At 33.7% G+C, this 12,241-nt stretch overlaps 2 protein-coding genes, 1 long non-coding RNA gene and 1 pseudogene across 4 annotated transcripts; 3 read left to right on the plus strand and 1 right to left on the minus strand.

Annotated features, from left to right (window-relative positions):
• The first annotated feature begins 850 nt into the window (after positions 1-850).
• On the plus strand, positions 851-7,135 carry LOC106447819 (citrate synthase 2, peroxisomal-like). The gene is made up of 12 exons (XM_048778329.1): positions 851-1,398; positions 3,507-3,687; positions 3,792-3,877; positions 4,257-4,361; positions 4,451-4,513; positions 4,583-4,692; positions 5,507-5,626; positions 5,925-6,074; positions 6,154-6,274; positions 6,353-6,450; positions 6,568-6,679; positions 6,819-7,135. The coding sequence occupies exons 1-12, from the start codon at positions 1,180-1,182 to the stop codon at positions 6,864-6,866; spliced, it is 1,413 nt and encodes a 470-aa protein (XP_048634286.1). The 5' UTR covers positions 851-1,179; the 3' UTR covers positions 6,867-7,135.
• Positions 7,136-7,271: 136 nt separating this feature from the next.
• Positions 7,272-8,412, plus strand: LOC106412457 (annotated as a pseudogene).
• Positions 8,413-9,748: 1,336 nt separating this feature from the next.
• LOC106415363 (probable WRKY transcription factor 69) lies at positions 9,749-11,512 on the minus strand. Of its 2 annotated transcripts, none has more exons than XM_013856041.3 (3): positions 11,270-11,512; positions 11,046-11,192; positions 9,749-10,444 (listed from the first exon to the last, which is right to left on the minus strand). In XM_013856041.3, exons 1-3 carry the CDS (start codon positions 11,389-11,391, stop codon positions 9,874-9,876), a joined length of 840 nt encoding a protein of 279 aa, XP_013711495.1. In that variant the 5' UTR covers positions 11,392-11,512; the 3' UTR covers positions 9,749-9,873. The 2 variants fall into 2 exon arrangements, with proteins under 2 accessions (XP_013711495.1, XP_013711496.1); XM_013856042.3 differs by having other exon boundaries at positions 11,046-11,189; positions 11,270-11,511.
• Positions 11,118-11,645, plus strand: LOC111207747. The gene is made up of 2 exons (XR_002660004.2): positions 11,118-11,340; positions 11,446-11,645. It is a non-coding gene; the product is annotated as an uncharacterized LOC111207747 (long non-coding RNA).
• The last annotated feature ends 596 nt before the right edge of the window (positions 11,646-12,241 follow it).

Raw genomic sequence — 12,241 nt, forward strand, 5'->3', positions numbered from 1 at the left:
GTTAAAAGTTTGGGTGGGGATATAATTGCTGAAATAGTACGTAAAGTGAACCTAATTTTATATTTTTCAAACTGTAATTTGCATTTGAGAACATATTGATGGTCGCAGATAACATGTGAGAGGGGGGGGGGGGGGGGGGGGGGTTATGAGAGAGTGAGATGAGCTGCAGATGGAACTGTAACGGCAGAAACCGAATAAATTAAATAAATAAGGGAAAAAGCATATCCAATTGGAGTAAGGTATTAAGGGTTTGCCTCTTTAATGCGGGTCAGGTGTCATACTCGTTTTGTACTCTAGATTTTATATACTTTAATTGATTTAATTAATTAGTTATTTCATCACTTGCTTTATTCAAATCTAATTACATTTTTTGTAATAATTTCATAATCTAAGAAAAATTAAGGAAAACAAGACAAATAAAATAAAAAACAATGATCAATGATGCAAAACAAGGAGAACAAAAGGAGTTATACAAAAGTGTAAAAAGAGATCTAAATGAAATTAAAATTTTACCAAAAACATGAAATTAATTACTAAGTACTTTAAATGATCAGTATATTTTACCGACAAAAATAATTATTTTTATTTCTGAGAAAGCAAATGCATTGTTTTGAGCTTACAAAAAAAACTGCATTGTTTTGTATGTAAACATAAGTATGTCTTATGTGTTTAATTGTCATAAATTGTGTTAAAAAAGGAAGATATTTTTTCTGGAATAAACGTTAAAGGTGGGGATATAATTGCTGAAATAGTACGTAAAGTGAACCTAATTTTATCTTTTCCAAACTATAATTTGCATTTGAGAACATATTGATGGTCGCAGATAACATGTGTTATGCTATATGATGTATCGGGCCCGAGAATCATGTAGAAATCGATTAACGTTTTCAACTCCCTAGTGATTCTCCCTTGTTAGCAGAGACAGCACTAGATTTTACAAATTTGCATGATCATCCTATCGTTTTTCTTTGCTAATAATAATGTTTCGTGTGAGAAGCAATGTGTATAAGAGTAACGGTCAGAGAATCCATAAACGTGTAATGAGAGTAGATTCATGCCAACCATGCCTCAAAAGCCAGAAGTATAGTGATAACAAGTGTGGGTAGACACTATAAGAATAAGCGTAGTGAGTTTCAATTAGTACTCACTTATAACTTCCTTTCTTCTTTTGAGGTGAAAATGGAGAGGGGGATTGCTCGTTTGGCTGTTCTCTCTGCGCACTTGGAGGTGTCTGATCAGGTGATACTGCCAGCGATCGAGCCATGGTGCACATCGGGTGCTAGTGAACTGCATGGATCCCTTAAAGGAAGCTTGACCATAGTCGATGAGCGCACAGGAAAGAAGTACCAGGTCCCAGTTGCAGAAGATGGTACTGTTAAATCCATCGATCTCAAGAAGGTATATTAAAAAAAGTTTTCTAGTGACAAGTAGGATGGGACCTGAGACTTAAGAGGTCATAATATTTGAAACTAATCTTAATAAACAATCGGCAGTTTAAAAACCACATGACATATGTATAATAATTCTATAAAATTGGGGCCTCGAATGTGTTATTCGGCTATGACTGGTCCATGTTGAAAAAAGCATGCAGTTTATTAGAGATGCATGTTTTGTATATTATATGGATTATACACGTTGATTAGAGATGCATGTTGTTTGTATATCAAAAAAAGTTGTCTGAATATTTAAGAATGCACGTTGTGTGTATATCCCTTATATATTAATTGAGAAACATTACAACCTTTAAGTGTAGCCATGTGTCATCACCAAAATGAAATTCAGAATCCTTAGAAAATATTGGTCCAATTAAATATATATTATACTTTTCGTAAAACTAATCATCAAATTAATTAAAGTGTATAATTACTATTTTATTTTCTTTCCTTAAATAAAAACTACGAAATTACCAAATATGACTATAATATATATGACAATTAATGATTCTAATAATAAATATTTGATAGCAATTTATATCTCATCCATCGTTTTTGTTTAATTTTATATTATTAAAATAAATTAAACAATCAAATTACCTATAAAATTAAAATATAGATTTTTTCGTATATGTTATATTTTGAATTTTCAAAAACGACAAAATTACTAAATTTTTTAAAATTATTGTGTTAAAAATTAATGATCAATGGTTTAACGTCCCCTATATATTAAAAGAGAAACATTTAAAAAGTGTAGAACATGTAGTTTGTTCCAATTAAAAAAGTGTCATGCTGATTTTTCATGTAATTGGAATGTTAGTTTGTTTACGTTGCGGCTTGAAAATCAATTGAAAATTTTGTTAGTCCAGAATTAAATTGCTAGGGAATGTTATATTATATAGTATGTTCGTTATGGACCATTGATTTGTCAAGTTGAAACTATTATATATTATATCTTTAAATAAAACCTACGGAATTACCTAATGTTATTATGATATATATAATATTTAATGATTTTAAATAATGAAGAGTTTGTTAATAATCTGTATATTTTCTATCATTTTTGTTTAATACTTTATTATTAAAATAAATTACATAATTACATTAATCATATATTAAAAAATTATATTTTTTTGTATATGTTGTATTTTAAAATTTTCAAAACGAAATAAATTACGAAAACTGTTAAAAGTCTCACATAAACCTTTTGTGATCAATGTTTAAATTTTTTTCTATAATAAGATACAATGATAATAAAATCATATAAATAAATAATTTTATTTTAATAGGTGTTTATGTTAATATATATATATATATATATATTTTTCCTATCGTTTAAATTTAATTATATATCATATACGATAAATAAGATTGATTGTTTTGATTTATTTATCCTAAAATGATTGCGAATAAATAAGAGCGGCAATTTGATTTATATGTGCAAGCCAATTTATTACATAATAGTAACTAATTTCTTAGTTGCTTAATATATTATTATTATTTTATTATTTCATAATATGCAAAAAAAATATAAAATAAGTTATAAATATTTTATATTTATTCTGCACAAGATGCAGATCTTAACCTAAGTATGTATCTATTTAATATTTTGAATCTTAAACATTTTCTAAATCTCAGGCCAAAATAAAAGAAAGAAAAGAGAATAAACTCAAAAAACAATATTTATATCGAGCAATAACTAAAATGACACAAAAAAAAAGAAAAATATCGAAAATAGATAGGATTGACACGTGAACATAAACTTTTCATAACCATAATTAACTTTTAAATTGCTAAATCATGATATAAAATCAAGCTGACATAGTTTCATTGTAACCAAATAATAGGCATGAGATTCTTCTGCTTAAACATTAGGTTTTTATGTGATAAAATAATTTTTTAACCTAAAATATTTTTGAAAACGGGATCGGTTCATTAGTAAACATATTATGTAATTAACAAAAAAAATTTAAAAAAATTGTTTAATGGCCAAAAATATTAATTCGAATAATAATATAAATTTTATTCTAGTTATATTGATTATATATGGACTTACTTGCATGGTTGGTGCAGATAACGATGGGAAAGGACGACAAGGGGGTTAAGTTATACGATCCTGGTTACTTAAACACAGCTCCTGTTCGATCTTCCATTTCTTACATCGATGGAGATGAAGGAATCCTACGTTATAGGGGATACCCAATTGAAGAGTTGGCTGAGAGTAGTACTTTTCTTGAGGTTGCTTATCTCCTCAGTAAGTCTTGCATCATCATCATTATCATCATGTAGCTTCTCTTTGCATGTTGCTTTCTCCTCAGTAAGTATCTTGGTATTTCTTGTTTTTTCTTTCTCTTGCAGTTTATGGGAATCTGCCTTCTAAAAGTCAGCTAGCTGATTGGGAATTAGCGATTTCTCAGCATTCAGCTGTTCCACAAGGATTGTTGGTGAGTTTATTCTACTCTTTCCTTTATAAGTTGCTTTGTGTAAACCATAATGCTTCTTAGCTCTTTCAAGGATTGCTGCATCATGTCTATTTTGTGTCTTAAAAACCATTAAACTAACCAAACTATATCAACTAATAAAAAATAACTTCAGATTAAAAAAATTTAGCACTTTTAGCTGTTTGCATCATGTCTATCTTACCGTTGTAAATATGATTATGTTTATATGATGGGTGACCATTTTTTGCCCTGTAAAACTTAATATTGACAAGTCACATATATATAGTTAGAAATATTGAAGCATTTGTCTATCTGATCATTATTGTGGTTATAGATACTTGATGTCGATTTTAATAATTTCTTCTCTGAACGTTTTCGCTAGGATATGATTCAGTCCATGCCTCAAGATGCATATCCAACGAGTGCTTTTGACAGTGCGATGAGTGCACTTTCTCTCTTTCATCCTGATGCAAACCCTGCTCATATGGTAAGTATTATAAACCCTGTTTTTCCTGAAAACGTTCTTCATTTGTTTGTGTTCTTGATTTCATGGAATTTCCCATTGGGTGGGTTCAGGGCCCAGATGTTTACAAGTCTGGACAAGTTCGTGATAAACAGATATTTCGTATTCTTGGACAGGTATTGTTGTGTCTATTGATTTGGTGCCCTAATTAATGTATTATGCAACATAATGTGGGTCATATACAGGCACCTACTATTGCAGCAGCTGCTTTTTTGAGGACAGTAGGCAAGCCTCCTGTTCTTCCTTTGAGCAACCTTTCTTATACAGAGAACTTACTCTATATGCTGAATTCAATGTAAGCCTCTCTCCATCTCCCCTCTTTGATTGATTATAGAGTTATTCTTGGGTCCACCCCCTAGGGTGAACCTCTAGGTCCACCAACCAATAAGATTTTATTATTTCAAATTCGATATCTTTTAGAAAAGGAAACAAAATATTGTCAAGATATATTATGTTTTTAAAATAAAAAGGTTAAAAAAATTAGAAAAAATAGTAGTTAGAGAAAAACAAATTTAAAAAAAAATAATATTTTTATCGTCTTCAGCAAAACACTAAACCCTAAATCCTAATCCCTAAACTCTAAATCATAAACCCTATAAACCCTTGGGTAAACTCCAAACCCTTGGATAATTCATACTCTAAATCAAAAACACTAAATCTTAAAACCCTAAACCCTTGAGTGTTTAGTGTTTTTGATTTGAAGTTTAGGATTTATCTAAAGGTTTAAGGTTTACCCAAGGGTTTAGGATTTAGGGTTTAGGGATTAGGGATTAGGATTTAGAGTTTAGTATTTTGTTGAGAATGTTAAAATTTTTTTTTTTTAATTACTACTTTTTAAATTTATTTATTTTAACCTTTTTATTTTAAAAATATAATATAACTTATAACTTGAGAAAATATTTTGTTTCCTTTTTTAAAAGATTTCGAATATAAAATAAAACAATCCTATTGGTTGGTGAACCTAGAGGTTCACTCTAGGGAGTGAACCCAAGAATAAGTCTTGATTATAAACACTTGTATTTGAAGGAAGTAAACTTACTGCTTTAGTCAGTGTTGATCGTGTCTTTAACTGGATATATATTAATTCCTCTCATCTTCCACTGATACAGGGGCAATAGGTATTACAAGCCTAATCCTCGGCTAGCTCGAGTAATGGACATCATCTTCATACTGCATTGTGAACATGAAATGAATTGCTCCACTGCTGCTGCTCGGCATCTTTCCTCTAGGTATTAAGAACACCTTCATCCATGGTTATGAAGAGCTCAAAGAGTGATTAAATGCTAATTATTAGTAAAATAATAAATAGGGTTCTAAAAAATGATCAAATGAGAAATTATAAGATAAGGTTTTGTGAACCCCATCTATTACTTTAATAATAATTAGCATTTAATCACTCTTTTAGAACTCCATCCTCATACTACTGAGGGAGTTCCTCTAATAATATCATTGGTTAGAGATTTTTCATCGACTCTCTGCTACGATATCTATGTTTTAATCAGTATATATATATATGTACTTTTGTAGTGGTGTTGATGTATACACTGCTATTGGGGGAGCTACTGGAGCCCTCAATGGTGCACTTCATGGTGGCGCAGTTGAGGCTGTGCCTAAGATGTTATCAGAGATTGGGAGTGTTGAAAATATTCCAGAGTTCATCGAATGTGTGAAGAACAAGTAATACAAATATACTTAAGACTCAATAGTATTTGGATTGTGTTGAGTCATTACATTAATGTTAACTCCTTCCTCTCAGGAAGAGGAAGCTGTATGGTTTTGGACACCGCATTTACAGAAACTATGACCCAAGAGCAAAATTCCTTAAGAAACTGGCTGATGAAGTGTTCTCCATTGTTGGAAAGGATCCTCTCGTCGAGGTACTTTAGATTATTGTATGATCTCTTGCTTGATGGTTTGTTGAAAATGTATGGTTTTTGATGTTATTATGTAACCAGGTAGCAGTTGCGCTAGAGAAAACGGCACTCTCTAATGAATATTTTGTTAGGAGAAAGCTTTACCCAAATGTTGATTTCTACTCTGGATTAGTCTATAGGTAAGAGACATTGATGTGTCATCTGATCTTACGGTATTCTTGCTAATGAGTTATTTTAACCATTTAGCTCTCTGCCTAAAACTTTTGTTTTGGTAATTGAAATGGGCAAAAACACAGAGCAATGGGAGTCCCATCACATTTCACCAGAGTCTCACGTTTGGCTGGATACTTGTCGCACTGGCGTGAGTCGTTGGATGATCCTGACACTAAGATCATGAGACCCCAGCAGGTAAATACACTCTTTGATAGATCAATGACTTAAAAAGGTTGTTTGGCTCATTGGTGATATATTATGCATACATACATCTACTTCTTTGATAGATCAAGATGCTTTTTTTATTGGCTCATTGTATCGTTTGGCTGCACAGGCCTATAATGGAGTGTGGCTAAGGCATTACGAGCCAGTGAGAGAATGAAGTATCAAGTGATCTGGATTCGAACGCTAATTATCAACTTGAAATGGGGACTACTAGCCAGTGAGACAGAGAACTTCAATCTATATTTGTATATGTGTGTGATACATAAACTTCAACCTATATCAGCAAATATGTGGAAAAAAAATATATGGTGGTGCGGATATAATTATAAGTAATATATATGTTATGAAAATAAAGTGTTGTATTTGTGTGATATAAGAACTTTGTTGTTTCTGTAATATGGGAAAATAAAATATGATGTTGTGATATACTTATTAACTTTGAAGTAATAGAAAACCAATCTTTTCTTTCCTCCACGTTCAGCGACGAGGATCGCTCTCTCTTCTCACGCCTGTCGACACTTCTTAAAATCAGAGTTGCTCTGTTTCATCAGTTTACTAGATTGATTTATTGTTAAAGATCTAATGTTTTTGTTCTCTGCTCCTAATAATGATTTCATTTGCAGTAGTTTCTGAGTCATGGCTGGCCAAAACGCGCGTTTGAATGTGGTTCCCACCGTTACAATGCTCGGCGTGATGAAAGCTCGTCTCGTTGGCGCCACGAGAGGCCACGCTCTCCTCAAGAAGAAGAGCGACGCTTTAACCGTTCAGTTCAGAGCCCTCCTCAAGAAAATCGTTACCGCCAAGGAATCAATGGGAGACATGATGAAGACATCCTCTTTCGCTCTAACCGAAGTCAAGTACGTCGCCGGCGAAAACGTCAAACACGTCGTCCTCGAGAACGTCAAAGAAGCCACGCTCAAAGTCCGGTCCAGACAAGAGAACATCGCCGGCGTGAAGCTCCCAAAGTTCGACCACTTCTCCGAAGGCGAGACCAAGAACGACTTAACCGGTGTTTAGCTAGAGGTGGACAACAAGTCCAAGAGTGTCGTGTGGCTTACGTTAAAGCTATCGAGGTGCTTGTCGAGCTTGCTTCTCTCCAGACTTCGTTCTTGACGCTTGATGAGGCTATCAAGACGACTAATCGGAGGGTGAACGCTCTGGAGAATGTGGTGAAGCCGAAGATTGAGAATACGATTAGTTACATCAAGGGGGAGCTTGATGAGCTTGAGAGGGAAGATTTCTTTAGGTTGAAGAAGATTCAGGGATACAAGAGGAGGGAGGTTGAGAGACAAGCGGCTAATGCGAAGGCGTTTGCTGAGGAGATGGTGCTTGAAGGGATCTCTATGCAGAGAGGTATATCGATAAACGCTGCTAGGAGCTTGCTTGTTGGTGGTGGTGGAGAGAAGGATGCAGACATTATTTTCTGAGGTGATTGCTTGGTTTCTGTTTTTTTTTCTTTATTCATCAGATTGATGTTTCTTCAAATAAAATAGATTTTGATGTTAGGTGAAATATTGCATCATCTTGGATTGTGCTTTTGCTATAATTTGTGAAGCTTTGAGGCTTAGACATGTAAAGATGCTTAATGGTACCTTCATAAAGAAATAGCCATATTGACACATTAGGACACAATATCAAGCTTTATTTCTTTCTTCATTTTTTTAATTAACCACAACGGCAGAAACCAACCGACTATTATGTGGACTCCAGCGATGCTGACAATTTAATCTCCTGGTAGCCAACGGAGTCGAACTGCGGGTTCACAGTATTGGGTGTTGCCTTCAAGTGCCTCTAGCCCAACCCCGTTGTTTTATTTCTTTATTTCTTTCAAATCTGATATAAAACCTAATCTATCAAAACACTGCAATTATGTATATATTCAGTTTAAAAACCTGCAGATTTATACATTGATGATGACAGTATCGTTTCCGATTGGCATTTCTCTAGTTGAATCAAGGTTTAAAAGTTCATTATGGTAAACTATATATATCACACAAATGTACTCGGTACAAGCTTTGATTTTTCTGGTATGATTCTTCCTCAACATCACAACCACTTTAAGATTTAGTTCATGATGTGTGTGCATGGTACTTGTTCAGGAGAGAAGACATGGCATTATCATATCACACTAGGGTATTTTCCTTGCTTAACTTTTCAGCTGTTACGAAATTAATATAAGTAGAAAAACAACAACTCAAAGCAAGAAAAGTGGTATTACATGATGTGGTTTCGGGTCTGGGAGAGGGAGATTACGGGCTTCGAACCTCCGTTGTTATAAAAAAAAGTGATATGAACTTGCATTACAATTACAAAAACTTGTCATCCATTTCTTTCTAACAAAAAAGGCCAATGTGTTCAGCTATGAACAACGACAGAAGTAGCTACTCTGATGTTCAAAATCAAATCCGATATGAACTTGCATTACAATTACAAAAACATGTAATCTCTTTATTTCTTACAAAAAGGCCATTTATCCAGAACAACGCTAGAAATAGCTACTCTGATGTTCCAAATCAATCGGATAGATATGACTCGAATACAAGATCATCATCAGGTCCAAGAGTGATTTAGTCAGTAGACTATTTTTCTAATCATATTATCATGCTCTTAATGTCTTGGTTCTTATACTACAAAAACAAGAACTCAAGAAGCGAAAACTCAAGAAACTCTGAAGGTTACTCTGGTGAAGAAGACTTTGAGCTCTATTTTTAAACTCTGTTTCTAAACGCATTTTTTTTGATACGAGACTAGACGCATTCTTTGTACAAAGTTTTTTTTGGGTTGAATAAATATAACATCATTCGAAAAAAAGACTCTGAGCCTAAGGAAACAATGATGCTCGCTCACCCCATGCAAACATATGTTTCATGAGGAATGTATAGTTCCAAAGGACAGTGTCCACTTTTTAGATTCATCATTCTTTGACAGTAAACGATCTCTTCAGTCTTCACTTTAGAGTTTAGACCTAATCTCTGTGGTTTGAGAAACTTTCCATTTTGGTATTCCTCGTCGCATATAGAAATCATAAACGCTTTGTTGTATCAAAAACATTATATTTATTTTATTAATTATTATTTTTAATGAATCATATGAATCCACCATTGATACACCTTTACACTGGGACAAAAAAAAGTTTCCTTTTATAGCTTTTGGCTACACACAACTCATCTAGAACTATCACAGAAAGGAACGGCACCAAAGTCGCATCTCTGTCGTTGCTCCTCCGTAGCCACCGTTCCACGGCGGAACACGGAGGCACAATCAGGCAAATCACCGAGATCACCGTACAGTGATTCATCTTCCTCTCCGCCTACTGAAAAACCACTCTCTAGTGTCACGTCGAGGAAACTCCCACCGTAAGAAGATGAACCAGAGGATGATGAAATGGACGCGTCGTAGAACCACCCGAACTCGTTAAGTTCGCCGTAGCAGCCACCTAAGAGCAGCGGAGAATCCACGTGGCTCAGGTCTAGCCCCACCGGTTCCTCTGCGGCGGCGGTTACTTCCTCCTCTTCTTCGTCATCTTCTTCTTCCATGTTTTCTTCTTTCTTGGCGGCTTTTAGGACGACGGAGCTTGTTCTGTGGTGGTGGTGGGATTTGTTGTTAGCGGCGGAGGGGAAAGGGTGGTTGTGTTCACATGCGTAAGTTATCATGAGCTTTGAGGGGTCCACACGACTTCTCTCCACCTGCTTCCTCGCCGGACAGCCTTTTGAGCTGCTGCATCTGTAATAACCCCTGAGAGATCCACATACGAGAAAAGTGATTAACTTTAACGATTTCCTTAACTTTTCAACAAAATCAAATTAATGAACTGAATAATACTAAGATTAATAAAGTTAATTATGATTAATATTAAAATTAATTAAAATTTACGGTTATCGTTTTAAAATTGTTACAAACCGTTTGAAAATATTTGTCGTAAAACTCACAGCAAAATAAATAAGTAAAAAATATATAAAATATTGGCACGTTAAACACGTACATAAATGTAAAATGCTTTTCCTTTTTGTGCGCATTACCCTTTGTAGCTTTGTGTGATTAGAATCAACAAGATCTAGACCTACTTTAATATTTCATCTCCCCCAAGGTTATTATCATCAAAGTAAAGCAAAACCTTCTAGATAACTTAAGTTAGCGAATGACTCATCAAATTGTTTCGTAATTAAAAAATTTTAACATTAAAAAGCAGACCAAGAATGAAGGAGATGGCGCGTGAAACCACGCAATATCAGACGCGATCCGTTATTTTAAAACTCAACGATGTGCGTATGTTAGCCCAACCACCGTCTACACTTAACATACGCAGCCGCCACTGAGGATAAAACGGTAATTGTACCTGGGATAAGGCGAACCTTTGATCGGCTTTTGTCCGTACTTTCTCCAAGCCCAGGAATCAGACGGTGGATATACCTCTCCTCTACTCTTAGATCCTTCCACGTCAGCAATCGGAACCGAGACAACTCTCTTCTCCATGTTCCTCCTACTACACACAACCATCACATTTTCAGACAATTGTTTTGAGAAAAAACATTAACAATTCGTAAGAACATGGAGCAAAACCTCTTCTTGGGAGTTGGTTTTGAGATCTTGGAGTCTTCGCAAGAAGAAGGAGATTCAGGAACGACGTCGTTGTAAGTCTCATCTTCTTCGTCGTCAGATTCTTGAATTCCTCTATGGTGCATGGTTGATCTCTCGACCGTACGATTAAAGAGAACGAATAATGTTTTTGTTTTCAGTTGATGGAGATGATTAGGAAGGTGATTAGCGAGAGGGTTTTAATCAACGAGATGTGGTTATTATTCTCGACTTGTTTTTTGGGACGTGCAGGCAAATATCAAAGGTGTTATACTATTATTATATTCGGTATTTGTATTTTATTTGAATAGAATATGACCAGTTGTATTCTAGTCATTTGTTTATTTCTTTTGAAAGGTTCTCTCGTGGGAATTATTATCTATATTATTAAAACTGAAGTACAAATTAGGTTTGTTTGGAAACATGAATTGCAGTTTAAAAATGAGGTTTGTTTGGAAACATGGATGACAATATTAAATGAGAATTTTATGGAAACTTGGATAGCAGTATATGTATTTTCTTTTATTTACACATTTAGTCATTGCATTTATAATAAATTAGGTATTTCTTTTTGTATTTCTTTTTATCTACAGATTTTAACACTACATTTAAAATCAATTTAAATTAATTAATTACAATTCTAAAACTTATCTAACTTATCTAAACAAATAGATATTCATATATTGATCATTATTAATATTGTACAAATATTACTAAATAAAAAATTTTCTATCTCATTTAATTTAGCCAAACACATTAAAATATTTTTTTATTTGTTTACGAAATCAGTTAGGCATAGACGAATATTCGGGTACCCATTTAAGTACGAGTTGTTTCTTTCGGGTATAGATTTTTTGGATTTTGAAATTTCTTTTTAAGTTTTTAGGTACTTCTTTTTGTATTTTTTTATTTACAGATTCTACCACTGCATTTAAAATCAATTTAAATTAATTAATT

Source organism: Brassica napus, chromosome A4 (assembly GCF_020379485.1).
Source record: "Brassica napus cultivar Da-Ae chromosome A4, Da-Ae, whole genome shotgun sequence".
NCBI classification, from domain to species: domain Eukaryota; kingdom Viridiplantae; phylum Streptophyta; class Magnoliopsida; order Brassicales; family Brassicaceae; genus Brassica; species Brassica napus.